The 16974-nt window shown below is 43.3% G+C and overlaps 1 protein-coding gene across 1 annotated transcript; it reads right to left on the bottom strand.

Annotated features, from left to right (window-relative positions):
- Window positions 1–2525: 2525 nt before the first annotated feature.
- Window positions 2526–16153, bottom strand: LOC134412070 (cathepsin S-like). The gene is made up of 9 exons (XM_063145844.1): window positions 16130–16153; window positions 14095–14226; window positions 11038–11167; window positions 9506–9628; window positions 7550–7702; window positions 7249–7473; window positions 6140–6305; window positions 4995–5100; window positions 2526–3058 (listed from the first exon to the last, which is right to left on the bottom strand). The coding sequence occupies exons 3-9, from the start codon at window positions 11164–11166 to the stop codon at window positions 2959–2961; spliced, it is 1002 nt and encodes a 333-aa protein (XP_063001914.1). The 5' UTR covers window position 11167; window positions 14095–14226; window positions 16130–16153; the 3' UTR covers window positions 2526–2958.
- Window positions 16154–16974: the final 821 nt, after the last annotated feature.

Below are 16974 nucleotides of genomic sequence, written 5' to 3'. Positions count from 1 at the left end.
ATCCCCCAGGTGAAGCTTTCCCCACCAGCCCGCACCTTCCTGCCAAGGAAAGCTGAGCCTGTTTTAATTTGTTTCTTCCTCCCAGCAAACCCTTGGGAGGAGCCCACAGGCACTGGAGGCTGGTGGCTCCAATTTCTGTGGGGCTGTGAATCCACTCTGGGTTCTGGTCTAGGGTGACCCTATGGAAAGGAGGACTGGGCTCCTGTATCTTCAACCATTGCGTATAGAAGGGAATTTCAGCAGGGGGCATTTGTATGCATGTATGTGAAATCCCCTCATCACAACAGTGAAAGCTGCAGGAGCCCTGCCCTCTTTTGTATCTGGTCACTCTAGCATAGCTCCTGCTGCTTTCACTGTTGAGATAAAGAGGGAATTTCCCCAGGTGCTGTATGCATACAAATGACAGCTGCTGAAATCCCCTTTTATATGCAACTGTGGAAGATACAGGAGCCTGGTCCTCCTTTCCATGGGGTCACCCTATTTTAGCCAGAACTCTAAGGGAGCTATCCAAGATGCCTGGCCTATTCTGGGGGCCAGATTCAGCACCTTAGATAACTCCTTTAATGCTCTGGCTAGTTCTGATCAAACCCCAAATTGGATTTACAGCCTCATTGAAATTGGAACCACCAGCCTCCACTCTGGTCCCAGGTGCAACCTGAAACCATCTTCATATCTGATAATATAAATGTCTGCAACCTCTTCCCACCACCTATATTAAGCCTCACCCCGAGGATAACTGTTTTAGTCTATTGCAGCAAAAATGACAAAAAGTCTTGTGGCACCTTAAAGACTGACGTATCTATCCTGGTATAAACTTTCGTGGACGATGGCCCAATTCACCCAAATGCTTGAACATCGCCACATTTTTTCCTTCCTCGCTCCCTTTTTGCGCTGTTTACCCTCTTGGCCTGATTTTATTATTTATTATCATTACATTTCTATACCGCCCCATAGCCGAAGCTCTCTGGGTGGTTTACAAAAGATTAAAACATTAAAAACGATGTACAAAATTTTGAACCATAAAAACAACATACGGCAGGCATACACAAAAACAACATATATCTAAAAACAACTTTTGAGTTGTCAGCCAAACTGGAAAGAAAGGATCTGGGATCAATTAAAACTCATCACATGCTGCTAAAATGCTTGACCTGGTGCCAAAAAGAGAGCAATGTTGACGCCAGGCGGGGAGATCATTCCAGAATTGGGGGGCCACCACTGAGAAGGCCCTCTGCAGAACTGGAAAGCTTGCACAATATTTTACTATCTTTGCATAATAAAAGTATTACAGTGATGTGGATTTTTAAAAAGTATTGCAGTGATGTGGATTTTGGAAATGTTCTTTTAGAAGTTGTGTGCCTGTAAGGAAGATAGCAAGTCTACCCTGCCTTAATGTTGAAGGGAAAAGACACCTTTGGTGACATATACATGCACACTTACACACACAGAGGGTCAAGAAAAAAAGATAGCTTGGCCTGCTCCCCTGCTTTTAACAGAAATCTTCGGGGGACACATGGCATGGAGTTAAACATTTATCACCTGTTTACTGCTATTCAGGGGAAAGATGCAGACACTGGTTCAAGATCTGTTCATTGCTTGTCAAAAACATAAAGCAGTTTTATATGAACAGATGTGTAGGTAGTTGGTGCAGGCCAGGAACTACATAAGTTCTTCCTTGAATTTGTGGATGTGTGGAAGTTGCCCATTGATTCCTATCGCTGGAGGGAAAAGCTCTTTGCGCACCCTTAGAAAACCTTTCCTTTATTATTACCACTTTAGCCCCAAAGCTGAACCCAGTCATTAAAAATAGAGCAAAGTCTAGTCATGAACTCTGACACAAAAGCATAACGCTTTCCTCTCTGTTCATGTCATGCCAATGTATAAATGCACCTACGAACAGTCTTTCCACAGATATTTTCAAAGAAAGAGGGTTAATATCTAAACCTAGAACGGGAATAAAAGTATTAGTATAATACGGAGGGGCCTCAGTTTCTAAACTGTGAGGTGCAAGGCCTTAAAGCTCAATAAAAGGCATGTAATTTAGGGTGGAATCCTATACGTGTTTAGACAGAAAAAAGTCCAACAGATTCCAGCATCTTCTGTCTAAATATGCATAGGATTGCACCTTTAAAGTGCAAATCAAGTCTAAATATGCATGTCTGCTTAGACGTATCTCCCATTAAGTTCAATGGGACTTACTTCCAGGTAACTGTGTAAAGGATTTCAACCTAGAATCCCAGATGTTTGTGGGCTATCTGTGAAGGGGGGAAAAAGTCTACACATGCTCAAATGCACTTTATTATTCCTTACCATGTGAACCTGGGCGTTCAAAACATGTTAACAATGTGCCATATGTTTAGAAATCATTAAATGAAGATGTAAAAAAAGAAGGCAAGAGCCATATACGTCTTTGGAAAATGTCCCTTGTACATTTACAATGCATGCAAGTTCCTTAAAATCCCAAGTTACTGTTTTCTTTACAAACTTTTCTTCATATTTCCTTATGTTATATATGTAAGTACAACTTGATGTGTCATTCTGTTTATTTTATAGTTCTGTAATCATAAAGCGATTTTAAGTTACTGGTATCACAGAAGGATTTTTTTTTTAAACCTGACATAGCTTTTAATAGAACACAATTTGAAGTGGTAATACCCAGCAATTACATAAAGCTTCAGTTGTTCAAAGCGGAACTACAGACATTCCATTATTAACTGATTAAGCTTCACAGCACCCACGGGACAGTGAGCAAATACCAAGCTAAACCAAGCTAAAACCATCATTTTGGTTGATTTTCTCAGATCTACCAGGTGGAGCTGACAAGAAGCTCTTGTCCGTGGAGGCCCAATCACTCTTCACAAACACAGCAGTTTGATTTCTCAAAAAAGGCCTAAGATTAGTTGCCTAATGGGCTACTTCTCCAGTGAAGAAAAATCCATCGTGACCTAGAAATTCTTCCTACATTTGTGGATATGAGGCATAGTTGGCGATGCCGCACCGATTCTGATGGTCCCTTGCAATTTTAATGTATCCTTGCTCACCAAAAGAGGTACCCCAGCTGTTGAAATAACAAAGAATGAGATATTAGGATGATAATTAATACATTAATTAGGAGCAAGAAGTTTTCTTCATGGGTCTAAAAATGCTCAGTAATGTGCTGTGTGCATAAGCAGACACATGCAGGATTAGGAACAAGGAAATACAAAAGTTGCATTATACTGAGTCAAACCATTGGTCCATCTAGTTCAGCATATATTGTCTGGCAGGGGTCTTTCCCAGAGAGTGGTCTTTCTGGATCATTTTTGTGGCTTTTGAAGGCGAGATTATTTTTTCAGAGATGGATAGCGAAGACGATTAAGTTCGCAAAAAGACACTCCAGCGACTGACAAGAAAAGGCAGCCGTGGTGGTGCAAGCAGAAATGTATGCTATATCGACGAAAGCACATTGTTAAGAACATAACAAGTTCTTAACAAGTGAAGAACATAACTTGCAAACCGCCCAGAGAGCTTCGGCTATGGGGAGGTATATAAATGCAACAAATGAATGAATGAATGAATAAATAAATAAATAAATAAGGCCTATCTAGTACAGCATTCTGTTTCCACAGTGGCCAAACTGTTGCCTTTGGGAAGTCCGTGTGTAAGCCATGAATGCAAAAGCACCTTCTTGCTTGTGTTCCTCAACATACTGCCTCTGATACTGGAGTTAATTTATAGCCATCATGAGAAACAGTAATGGAGAGCGTTATACTCCATTCAGGAAGGATGCAGACACGCTGGAGCGTGTTCAGAGGAGGGCAACCAGGGGGGGATCTACACTACTGCTTTTAAAGCGCTTTAAAGCACTTTGAAAACGTTTTGAAAACTGTAGATGCAGTGTGTCCTGGGCCCAAACAGTTCTCAAAACTGTTATAAAGCACTTTCAAGCACTTTCAAGCAGTAGTGTAGATCCCCCCCAGGATGATCAGGGGTCTGGAAACAAAGCCCGATGAAGAGAGACTGAAAGAACTGGGCATGTTTAGCCTGGAGAAGAGAAGATTGAGGGGAGACATGAGAGCACTCTTCAAATACTTAAAAGGTTGTCCCACAGAGGAGGGCCAGGATCTCTTCTCGATCCTCCCAGAGTGCAGGACACGGAATAACGGGCTCAAGTTAAAGGAAGCCAGATTCCGGCTGGACAGCAGGAAAAACTTCCTGACTGTTAGAGCAGTACGACGATGGAACCAGTGACCTAGGGAGGTGGTGGGCTCTCCCACACTAGAGGCCTTCAAGAGGCAGCTGGACAACCCTCTGTCAGGGATGCTTTAGGGTGGATTCCTGCATTGAGCAGGGGGTTGGACTCGATGGCCTTGTAGGCCCCTTCCAACTCTGCTATTCTATGATCCTATGAATTTATCTTAACCCTCTTTTAAAGACCTCCAAATTGGTGCCCATCACTACATCTTGTGGTAGCAAATTTCATCGTTTAACTTTGCATGCGCTGTGTTAAGTACTTCCTTTTATCCATCCTGAATCTAACTCTATTCAGCTTCATGGGATGACCCCAGGTTCTCATATTTACTTCCTCAGCACTATCGTGTCTCCGATTACTCATTTTTCCTCTAAGCTAAACAGTCCCAAATACTGTACTCCAGACCCTTGATCGTTTTGGTTGCCTTTTTCTGCACCTCTTTCCAGTTCTACCATATCCTTTTTGAGGCGCTGTGACCAGAACTGTACACAGTGTTCCAAGTGTGGTCGCACCATAGATTTGTAGAAGTTGGGCAAAGCGATACAATGTGAGCAACAGGTCAGAAAAAGTGGCCATTTTGGTACCTTCCAGCTCAATGGAAGCTAACAACTCATTAAAGGTTCCCTGAATCAAATCTGTGACTAATCCCAGGTTACAGAATACAAACCATTTATGATAAATGTTTAAGTCTGAGCATCTCAAAATGGGTGGACGCTACGGCTTATGTTGGCTGGCAGCTGGATTCCCTGAAAGGTATTCTCACCTGTTCTTCACGAGCCAATAGTCTTTGCCATTCTGTGTTCCATATCCAATTACAAGGACTGCATGGTTTATATTCTGCTCAGTGCACTTTGGATCATCGTACACACCTAGATTAAAATGACTTAGAATAAATTCCATGTGCGCAATGTTTAACGGAAGCTAACTTTGGAAGTTGCCTTTGCAAAACAAGAGTCATGCTAGTTTAAGCCAACAATACTTAACAAATAGCTGTCCTGATCTTATATAGAATAGAACAGATAGATAGAATGGATAGATAAGGCAGGCAGTGAACCTAAAAATAATACGCCAGATTTAAAAATAAAAGTGGATCCTGAGAAAACAAGGCCAGAAACCTTGATATACCTGCTCTGTATGTGGTTTGGTTCTTGGAAGTGAACTGCATGATGGGATTGGAATAATGTATGTGCCTGAATGTGCTGTAATGCAAAAACTGTTATATCAGCAAGGAAATGCTTAATTGGAATTTCAAGACCTCTTGATACAGTAGAAGACAAATAAGCTAGCTTGATAAGGAGGAATGACCATCCAGGACAATCTGACATTATCAGAAGAGTTATGGGCCATCTGTTGATAAGGTATAACGAAGAAGTTTTCTTTGATCTGTCTTTGTTTTGCTTTAGAACTTTGCTAACTGCTAATTGGTTATGATGCTACTGTGTATAAATATAAGTGCTTTGCACACTGCCAGTTGAGAAATTCTTTGTCTTTAGGACTTTCTTCATACAGCTGTATGATGGCTCAATAAAACAGAGTTGCCTTACAACCAAAGTGGTTTTTTATCTTTGACATTCCTATATTGTTGTTTGGGGTTAAAATGGGTTATGGGTCTACAAAGCTTGAAGACCACTAATGTTGGGGACGTCATGGAATCATCAAAAATCAAATCCAGTTCCATCATTTCTTAAAGGAAAGGTGGAACTGCCTAGTGGATTTCAGGAAGCCACCATTGTACAAAAACAGAATAACACACACACACACACACACACACACACACACACCACTTGGACTTAGGATAACTGAATGTTTGATCGGCTTGCCTGAACAAAATTATTCATTGGGATATCAGAATGATCTCTGTTCAATTTGTGGTCTAAACTTTAAATCGGGAAGAGCTCTAGAACTCACCGTACTTAAACAGAAAGAACGTTGGTTGACTTGCATCTATAGCAACTGATACAGGACCAACATTGGCGACTGCAACCTTCAGTGAAGCTTCATCTCTAGATGGAAGCTGAGTATATGTCGAGCAAGTGGCGGCCTTGCCAGCAACGTCATAGTGGCATTTTTCATCCTGGAAGAAGGTAAAAGAAGACAAAGTAGCTAGCATACCTTGGGAAAATGGGGCATTTAATAGTGAAAGCAAAAGAAAGCATGATTTCCTCTGGTGCATTTGTGCTATTCCGCTATACCACAGTGCCACCTAGAGGGTATGTAGCAGAAAAGCCGGAAGGGAAATGCTCTTTTGTCATCAATTCTGTGACAACACCTAAAGTAGATATAGCAGATTGACAGCCTCATGTAGGAAAGCTTTAAGTCCATGTGGGCCTTACTTCTGACAAAATACACAAAGGCTTGTAATTGGCGACCATGTGCAAGTGTGCATGATCAGAGGCATATATTCCTCTCTTGTAAATATCCTTGCCAGTTTCATCCTCTCCAAATACTACTTATTTTAGCCCAGCAGAGCTATATTCTGTACTTGCCAAAGTACTTGTCAGTTGCTCAGAAGTGGAAGATGAAATTGACATGTTCTTTGACATGTACAGAATATGGTTCTGCTTAGCTAAACAAAATAGTGGGTGCTTTTTCTTACATTTTAATTTTGTATTTTATTGTTAGATGACTTACGCTGGGGAATGCTCAGAATTGCAGGACTTTTTTCTATCTAAACATACATAGGAATGGGACCTTAGTGGGTTTCTTTTTAAAAAAAAACTGCTGCATGATTCATTACGGTTACATCTGATTTTCATCAATCACAACGTTCTTACAGCAGAATCCTCTGTGTGTTTACTCAAAAGTAAGTCCTGCTGTCTCTTCAACAGGACTTAATCATACGTCAGCATGCATGAGATTGCAACCTCAATTAATTGACTAAAATGTTTCAGTCCTAGTTGTGACAATTCCAATCTGTTGCAAGCCATTATAAAGGCAGAACCTAGAAAGAGATATACTCCAGAAAAAGGCTGAGGAGTTTTATGTTTATGTCCAAGGATATCTTAAATAATACAAACCTGGGCTCTGTATGGGTAGGACGCGTCTGAATCAATACCATTATTATCTATGACATACTGGAAGGCACGAGTTATGTAGCCTCCGTGACATCCATCGTTTCCATACGAAGTGGAGCAGTCAACAAGGTTTTGTGGACTTAGGGACACCAGTTTCCCTGTCTTGAGTTTTAACTGGCCTTCTAAGGCCCCAACGGTACTAAATGCCCAGCAGGAACCACATCCACCCTGAAATACAGAGACATTCATCAGAATCGGTTGCAAAGGATGTTAGAAGAACGTAGACAAAGAATCTGCCTCTCACCTGGTTCTTAACATCTGTGACACATCCTTTGTCCCTCCAGTCCACAGTATCAGGGAGTTGGTCCTGTAGATGTGGCCTGTAAATCGTGGAATTCTGGTTCCATGAGTCTGGAATTCTCAACCCAGTGAGTAGAGCAGCTACCTCCTCACTAGTCTACATAAAGGAAAACAGATGATCCAAAAACGTGTCAGATTTTAAATTAGGGTGGGTAGGTTTGTTTTATTTTTCAAATGATGTCTGTTATGCTCAGCGTGGTGTCTGTTTTATTGGGTTCCATGGAACTTGTATTTCCAAATTCAGTCAATGTGTGATTAGGGAACGAGATCAACTAACCCATCTCCGGATCTCCCCCCAAATGTTCATCAGAAGGTTTGAAAGGAGCTCTGTAGACATACAGCTGTTTGTGCATAGATCCTTCTGTACGTGCGATCAGAAACACTGCTTGTGCAGGTTCCTGAGTGTGTGAAAGAGTCTACACCTCAACTTCTGCTGAATATGTGGAAGTCAGGGACAGGGTCCACAAGGAAGATCCTACATCCTCTCCACACACTGGCCAGGTTCGGATCATCACCAGGGGGAAAAGCCACAGTGGTTTCTTTTCTCCGCCCCATGCATGCCACTTTGCACACACCATTTCCCAAATTACCTGTGACACAGTGCGGGTTGTCGTGTCGTCTGAACCTGGCAAGGTGTATGTCAGCGGTGGCTCATAAACGACACCTACATTCAGTGAAGGTGAGAACAAGGGTGCTTCTAACTATCTCCTAGTGCTGCTAATAAAAAGGCACTGCGCACCCACTGAATTTTTTTTAAAAAAATATTGCTGGTTAGAAAAAAGGCAGAAAAAGGAGACGGGGATGACGGAAACACAAGAGTTATAAATGGAAGACGTCGTCATCCGTCCCACCCCCTAAAATGCCATTTTCAAGGCAGGTCAATTGCAGGATAAAAGCCTTGCTAAGAAGCAGCCGAAGGCTTATGCTTCGACTTCGCTTTTGAATTTGAAAAATACAAATTCTGGGAGGAACTATTTCAGCTTTTGCTTAATATTAAAAGACTACTAGAGAAATGGGGCAGAGAGGACTCTTAGCGATATGCAGGATTCTACATTTTGCTATCAAACTGTATGGGCAAGACGATATGTTAATACTGAAATATAGGTATTAATTTAATTTAATTTCTACTTTCGCATTAAATATTTAGCGTTTATGGGAGCCATGGAAAGAAAATAATTTTCTATCAGTCTGAAACATATTTTTATAGGTGATGGAGGCTCTCATCGAACAGTCCTCTGTTTATTTAGACAGAAAAAAGTCCTACAACTTCCAGTATTCCCTATCTAGCATGTAGGACGTTTCCACCCCTTCAGAGGAGGGCAACCAGGATGATCAGGGGTCTGGAAACAAAGCCCTATGAAGAGAGGCTGAAAGAACTGGGCATGTTTAGCCTGGAGAAGAGAAGATGGAGGGGAGACCTGAGAGCACTCTTCAAATATTTGAAAGGTTGTCACATAGAGGAGGGCCAGGATCTCTTCTCGATCCTCCCAGAGTGCAGGACACGGAATAACGGGCTCAAGTTACAGGAAGCCAGATTCCGGCTGGACATCAGGAAAAACTTCCTGAGTGTTAGAGCAGTACGACAATGGAACCAGTGACCTAGGGAGGTTGTGGGCTCTCCCACACTAGAGGCCTTCAAGAGGCAGCTGGACAACCATCTGTCAGGGATGCTTTAGGGTGGATTCCTGCATTGAGCAGGGGGTTGGACTGGATGGCCTCGTAGGCCCCTTCCAACTCTGCTGTTCTATGATTCTATGATTCTAAACATGCATAGGATTGTGCCTTTAATTAGTAAGCGTCCTTTGTCTTCATTCAATGGGATATCTATTTGAATATGGCAGAATTATCCAAAGCTGTCAATCATGTGATGCAAAACAGAAAGGAAGAAAGTTTTATTAACCATATCTGCCAAATGATTCATGCCAAGCTCATAGGAATGCAAACCCAGAGAATGTTCGAGATTGTGCAACGCGATAAACTGTAGATTCTTTTCCCAAGTCATGCGGCGATGTTCTTCTGCTTTCTAAAAACCAAAACAGAAGCTCAGATTATTTATTTATTTATTTATTTATTACATTTTTATACCGCCCAATAGCCGAAGCTCTCTTCTGGCCATTTTCTCTACCATCAGCCTCTGAACTACTCCGGTTCTTGCTCCAGTTCCTATGCCACCTGGCCTTGTCTACATACTGTGCTTAACGGCCCCAGGACAGGGATGTCAGAGAAATTTGATCATCCATCTCTCTCTCTCTCTCACACACACACACACCCAAGACTTTGGCTCACTTTCCTGTGAGTTGGCCCAATTCAATCTGCATCGAGCTGGGCTAACTTGTGGGTTTCCTTTCCTTTCCATCCCAATTGTGTAAAGCAGTTTGCCCAAATTACGCAAATTTTGGCCGTAATTTGTGCAAAATGCTTTTTACACAACCCCACCCCCAGAAAAGTTCCTGCATTTCGGGGACGAAGCCCTGGCTCAGCCCACAAATGCAAGCCAGGTTGGGGGGTGCTAAAGGACTCCGTCGGGCCCCAAAAGACAGACATTTTCCGGCGACAGACATCCTTACTCCAGAATTACCTAACTAAACATTCTTCTTCCATGATCCCGTACGTTCTCCTGTCGCTGTCCTTCTATTATGCTCGTCCTGTGCCCTTTGGAACTCTTTCCTTGTTTCCTTTGCAATCCACTCTGTCTCATCAAATCCTGCAAAACCCTCTGCTGAAACTCATTTGGCCTGAACGCAGTTCTGTCAAGCATCTTCCCCAGGCCCAATCCTGAAAAGGCTCGGGACAGCACTCTTAAATTGGCCCTCGACGGCTCCATCTTAGGAGCCTCTTGGGCTGTAGCTAGACCTAAGGTTTATCCCAGGATTGTCCTGGGGTCAAAACTGTTCATCTAAGTGCCAAACAGGGCATCCAGCGCTCAGGCAGGGAGGAACCTGGGATGATCCTGGGATAAACCTTAGGTCTAGCTACGGCCTTGGTTTCTCTCCAGATATATTGGGGTCGGCCCAAGACATTTCGCTGTCTGAGGTGAAGGACAAGGTGGTGTGCCTTCCCATTTCATGTATAGAAGTTGACTGTACTGGTTATTTAAACTTATTTCAATACTGGCGATAGAACATCCTCTTCCACCACACTCGTAGGCAGCCGGCTAACTTAGGGTGCAGAGGGAAGCCATCCCTCTCTCTCTCTCTCCCTTTCTCTTTCTCACACACACTCCCACAGCTCTATCCTCCAACTGCACCTGCTCCCCTCCCCCCCAAAGTATCTGCCGCCTGAGGCAGCTGACTCAGAATGTCTCATGGTAGGACCGGCCCATAATTACATGACCAGTTTGCTCCTCAAACTGATAAAAAATGGAGTGGACCTTATAGATAATGGAATTTATACATCCCAAAGGCCAATGGCTACAGCTTATTGTGGTCATACCTCATTTTGGTATTCTTTGCCATACTTTTTCTTCCAAAGATCCCAGTGTCTATTGAGCATGGGGTCCTTTTGCCAGTGGGCAGATGCAGCAGCAACAAATACCAGGAAAAACCAAGCCCACGGCCCCATCCTGCTAGGAGACATGGAAAGCAATTATGGATAGGGTTGGCAGCAAGTCTTATAACACGCATGGGGCATAACTTCAGCTACTAATGTTGATTTGCTACTTACCGTATTTCTTCGATTCTAAGACACACTTTTCCCCCCATATAAACATCTCTAAAAACGGGGGGTGTCTTAGAATCGCAGATGCGTTTATTATTTCTTAGAATCAAAGCTTTTTTTCTGTTGGCGGTACTGAAATTAGTGTGCATCTTACAATCGATGGCGTCTTAGAATTGAAGAAATATTAAGACACTCGTATTTTAAGTGTCTTAAAATATAGGAGGTGGATACACACAAATTTGTGGGCAGTGCTAATCTACTAATTTTTTTTATCCTAAAAGGCTGGATATAAATATTAAAACACGACAATAAAGTAATAATACCCAAGGTCAAAATCATTGCAGGCTCTGAAATGCAGCAAACTCTGAACATAGTAGGTTGGTCATGGTTCTTGTTTTTGTGATCATGACAACTTTCTTCGTAAACTTTTTAGCTTAGCTCCCTTCGACTGTCTGAACCAACTTCAGGTGCAGATGGGGAGGAGAAATCACCTTCTGGAAAGATTTCGACAGACCCTGATTTTAAATTCAGGTATATACCATTTTTCCACCCTATTTCAACCTGTTCTAGCGGTGAACTTATCAGAACCAGGCTGTGTAGTGCAGGGATGGGCAGAAAGTAGATATCGCGATGTTTTGGACTTCAACTCCCAACATTCCTGATTGCTGGCCATTGCAGGCAGGGGCTTCTGGGAGTTGAAGTCCAAAGCATCTGGAGATCTACCTTCTGCTCCGGTGTAGTGCATGCACAGAGGGATCCTACAGTGACATTAACACAGCAATGACACCCTGGCTCTTCTAAACCTGGAAGTGGCGAAGGCAACTTAAGACTTTCACACTTCTTGGCTACTTCATACTCAGTTAAATGCATTTATTTTATTTCTTTAAAACATGTATATTCCATCTTTTCTAGAAACATAATGGCAGCTAACAGGAATAAAGCAAATACAGTAAGAACAGCACTTTGTCCAGTGAAGTGAGCCTTTTTCTAGTCTCGGAGGTCCAGCAAATGTCTATCTTCACTGACTTCTGGCGCCATCGAAAAGCCTTTCTGTTTAAAATAACAGAAAAAATACCTGACTGGGTAAATGTTCTGGAACAGAACGAGGGGAGCCCATTCCCTCCAAAGAGGTTAAACAAAAAAATCAATAAAACCAAGAGGTTCACAAGAAAACCTTGTTGATCTTTGAAACCCTTTTTTCTTTTTTTAAAAAAGAGCATTGCTGGGTGAGCACATATAGTCAGTGACATCACAGAGGATTGCGCACTGCGGAAGAAATGAGAGAGAGAGAGAGCTTAGCGAAAGGGCTTTCACAAAATTTTACTGGTGAGTGGGGTGCAGTAGTTGAGTTGCTTCTCATCAGTGAATAATCTGCTCTTTCTGAACTTCTGTTTAAGTTTTGTTGGTACTCTTGTCTTTTCCTGTCCGTTCGTGCCCACTTTCACTACTGATCATCGTAGCGAGTATCCAATGGGTGTAATCCAATTACAACCGTATCCAATATGACAGTTATAATAACAATACATGGGCTAACCAAGGCAGGGTTCCTGTTTTGCTACCTACAAAATATGGTGCTTTGAGTGCAGGGATGAAAAGAAATATAGCTGCAACAGGAGCACACAATCTCAAGTGAAGATACATGGTTATGCACAACAAAGAAGTATCATTGCATACTAACAGTATCTTTTAATGGTAAAGGCCCTTTTGATCAACTATTTCTGAAAATCCTAATGTTGTGAACAGGTAATGTCAGGTATTTCACCTGACATTGGCTGCATTCACACAGAACACTAAGCCATGGTTTATGTTAACCATGGTTTGTTGCTTCGGCCATGAATTGTCTTGCAGACAATCAAACAAACCATGGCTTGTTTCCCCTGTCTCACCCCTTTTGCCAGCCAGCAAAGCAGTTTTGGTTTCAGGCTGCTCTTGCTGGGAGCCCCTGTTTCGAAGTGGACAACAGTGCAAACAAGCCAGCGATAACCCACAGTTCTGGGTTCATAAATCACAGCAAGCCATGGTTGAGACAAGCTAGACTCTGTAACCCAACAACAAACCATGGATTCTCTTGTTAATCTCTGGTTAACAAGCTATGGTTCAGACACAATGACAAGCCAGCTTTCAATAAACTACATCATGGCTTACCGTTATGTGCAAACCAGGCCATTGATAAAGGGGAAAAATCTTGCACTTTTTAACCGTCGAATAATATAAGTTCTCTGGGCAGTATACAGTACGTTAAAAACCTAACATATAAATAAAAGGATAAAAACAGCACATAATAAAAACAAGGTCAAACCAGCAGTACCTAAAAATCAAAGTAAAACCAAGAACAAAATTAAAGTGTTACAATCTAAAGGCATTAAAGAACACAATTCTTAAAACTCCTGGGGCAATAAGAAAACACGGAAAAGACCACAGCACAGGTGACAGGTGAGCCACAGCACAGGTGACAGGGCATTCCAGAGGGGGAGCCACCACTGAGAAGACCCCACCTTTTGTAGCAATCCACCTCCTTGCCTCAGGGTTTGGGTAGGTAGATACAGGAGGAAAAACGCCTTCAGGTAAACTGGTCCCAAGCTTTTTAGGCCTTTAAAGGTTAAAACCAACACTTTGAAAATGTAGGTATCTGTTCCCACCCCCCTAAAACAATATAGTGTGTAGAGAGGCCCACATTTCAAGAGAAATGCACTTGGCTGCAATTTCCTGTTGGGTGCCTACTTTGCAGAAATCTCAGATTTGTTGCTCCGAAACATACTTTCCTGAGACGAAATCCTCGTTGCTAGTGCTTTGAAAGAGAAGGAGGCAGGGAAGAGATTAGCTCATACATACCTGGGTACCTTTCAGGCAGCGTATTCTAGCGGGCAGCTGTCCAACTCTTGACCCTTTCCCCGCAAGGCGCAAGAAACTTTCTCCCGCTTCAAGTCTACGGGTGTGCCAAATCTCGTCTCAACACCCCTGCTGCTGAAGACGAAAGCAAGAGAGGAGGTTTCAATTTATTGCCCTCATCGCATGATCCTCCCCTTAAAGAAGGAAACAGGCTTCAATTTTCGCTTTCATTCTAACCATGGCCAATCTGAACGTTTAGAACGGTGGCTGATCGATTCGTCACATCCAGGTTAATCCTTGGAGGTTATGAATTGTCTCAGTGCGGCGACGAAGAGCCCTTAAGGTGTGGCCACACCGCGACTTGCCTGTTTTGGTGCACGTTCATTTCATTTTGCAGTCACGGAGGGCACCCTGCAAGCATGCGCTTGGAAACAGAGGTGCTGGGCAGGACGGTCAAATCCAGCTTGGCTGATCTCAAGGTTCACAAACTAAGAGGAGTCTGGTAGTGGTGCAGCTAGATCATTTTAGAACCTAGGCTTAATGGTTTTATGCCCTACACACACACACACACCCCTGTCCTATAGACCACCATGTGCTAAAAGCACAGAAGTAACATTGCTCTTCCTTTGCTCCACGAGGATGATCAGGGGGTCTGGAAACAAAGCCCTGTGAGGAGAGACTGAAAGAACTGGGCCTGTTTAGCCTGGAGAAGAGAAGGTTGAAGGGAGACATGATAGCACTCTTCAAATACTTAAAAGATTGTCACACAGAGGAGGGCCAGGATCTCTTCTCGATCCTCCCAGAGTGCAGGACACGGAATCATGGAATCACGGGCTCAAGTGAAAGGAAGCCAGATTCCGGCTGGACATCAGGAAAAACGTCCTGACTGTTAGAGCAGTATGACAATGGAACCAATTGCCTAGGAAGGTGATGGGCTCTCCCACACGAGAGGCCCTCAAGAGGCAGCTGGAGAGCCATCTGCCGGGGATGCTTGAAGGTGGATTCCTGCCTTGAGCCGGGGGTTGGACTGGATGGCCTTGTAGGCCCCTTCCAACTCTGCTATTCAAGGATTCCATGCTTTACAATTGCTTCTAATTCATAGGAAACATAGAAAGCTGACATCATGAGTCAGACCCTTGGTCCACCCTGTGAACAGCACTGTTGACATGGACTGGCAGGATTTCAGGTGACGGGAATCAAACCTGAGAATTATGACCCCACCCCACTCCACCCCTATTCCGGTATGCCTGATAGATGTTAGTGCAAAGAACAGGGGAAATGAACAAACAAGTCCATTTGCTAACCCTGGTTAAAAAAAAAAGAGAGAAAGAAAATAAACGCTCAGAGCTCCGTATGTTCGCATTTGAAGTTCACTTAAAATCAGAGCACCGTCACAACTGTAGGAATGAAATGGAGTTTGCTTCTGCTGCCCTCATGCTAAACATATTTAATTGGGAATAACCTTCCTTTTGTTGCGGGAAAGGATAATATGCTGTTAAAGTGAATATAAGAAAATCGAGCATCTTTATGTAACCATGTACATTCCTGGCCAGCCACTCCTGACTATATATACTTATTTTATTTATTTATTATGTTTATATTGCATTTACATCCCACTTACTTTCCTCTTGCAAGGAACCGAAGACAGCTTATATAGTTTGCCTCCTCTCCATTTTATCATCGCGACAACAACCCTGCGAGGTAGGCTAGGCTGAGAGTCTGTGACTGGCCCAAAGTCACCCAGTGAGCTTCCATGGCTGAGTTGGGGACTAGAACCCAGATCTCCCGACTCCCAGTCCAACACTCTGACAATTGCACCATGCCAGCTCTTATTTAATATATATCAAATAAGAATAAAAGGAAACTCTGGAATGGGCTGGAAAGAACCAAGTAAAAGCCGGTGCAAACGCCTTGCATAAAGAGAGCAGTGGGTGGATCAACGGAATAACACAGAGATTGCAATAAATCTCGATTCTATAAGAGACTTTGAGGCGCCCTGTGAATAGCTGGGCAGGAGGAACTAAGGATTTTCAATTACTGCCTCAGCGAAAGTTTCCCCTCGCGCACAGACATGTGCCCATGAGCCCAAATTGTTTGGCTCACTTCGCTCAAAGAAATCCAACTGGTGCGCTTCCTGTAAACCCCCCCAGAAAGAAGAACCGAGGTCAGGAGCCGGTTTAGCAATCAGTTCTTCACTCAGCGGCCATTGCAAAACAGCTGCCTTGGGCCAAATCCGGAGGCCGGCATGGCAAGGGTTATGTGGGCTGGTTGATGTTTTGGTCAACTTTCTTTTCCCCATTGATGCAAGTGCAGCTTTGTCATTCGGGATGGGCGGGGAGGCCACACTTACACAAAATAACTTATTTTGCGGAACTATTCAAGATAAACGGACTGACTCTGTGCTTCTTTGCATCTGGACCCCTTTCCTCTCACGTCTCTGTTTTGATCTCTGTGTTAGAAAGGAAACAGAAAGAGAGAGAGGGAGGGAGAGAGAAAGGGAGGGAGAGAGAAGCTAGTGGATGTTTTGAGCTGGCGCCAAGAGTTGGTGTGACCAGGCACCTGCGAAGGGCCCAAACCGTCTGGGCTCCACACTTCAAGAAGGACGCAGACAAGCTGGAGCGTGTTCAGAGGAGGGCAACCAGGATGATCAGGGGTCTGGAAACAAAGCACTATGAAGAGAGACTGAAAGAACTGGGCATGTTTAGCCTGGAGAAGAGAAGATGGAGGGGAGACATGAGAGCACTCTTCAAATACTTAAAAGGTTGTCACACAGAGGAGGGCCAGGATCTCTTCTCAATCCTCCCAGAGACAGCACCGATGTTGTGGGGCAAAAAAGTAACAAGGCTGGACAACAGTGCGATAAAACGCTGGTGTGATGGAGCC

Source organism: Elgaria multicarinata, chromosome 21 (genome assembly GCF_023053635.1).
Source record: "Elgaria multicarinata webbii isolate HBS135686 ecotype San Diego chromosome 21, rElgMul1.1.pri, whole genome shotgun sequence".
NCBI classification, from domain to species: domain Eukaryota; kingdom Metazoa; phylum Chordata; class Lepidosauria; order Squamata; family Anguidae; genus Elgaria; species Elgaria multicarinata.
This window is presented reverse-complemented; position numbering and strand designations above follow the sequence as displayed.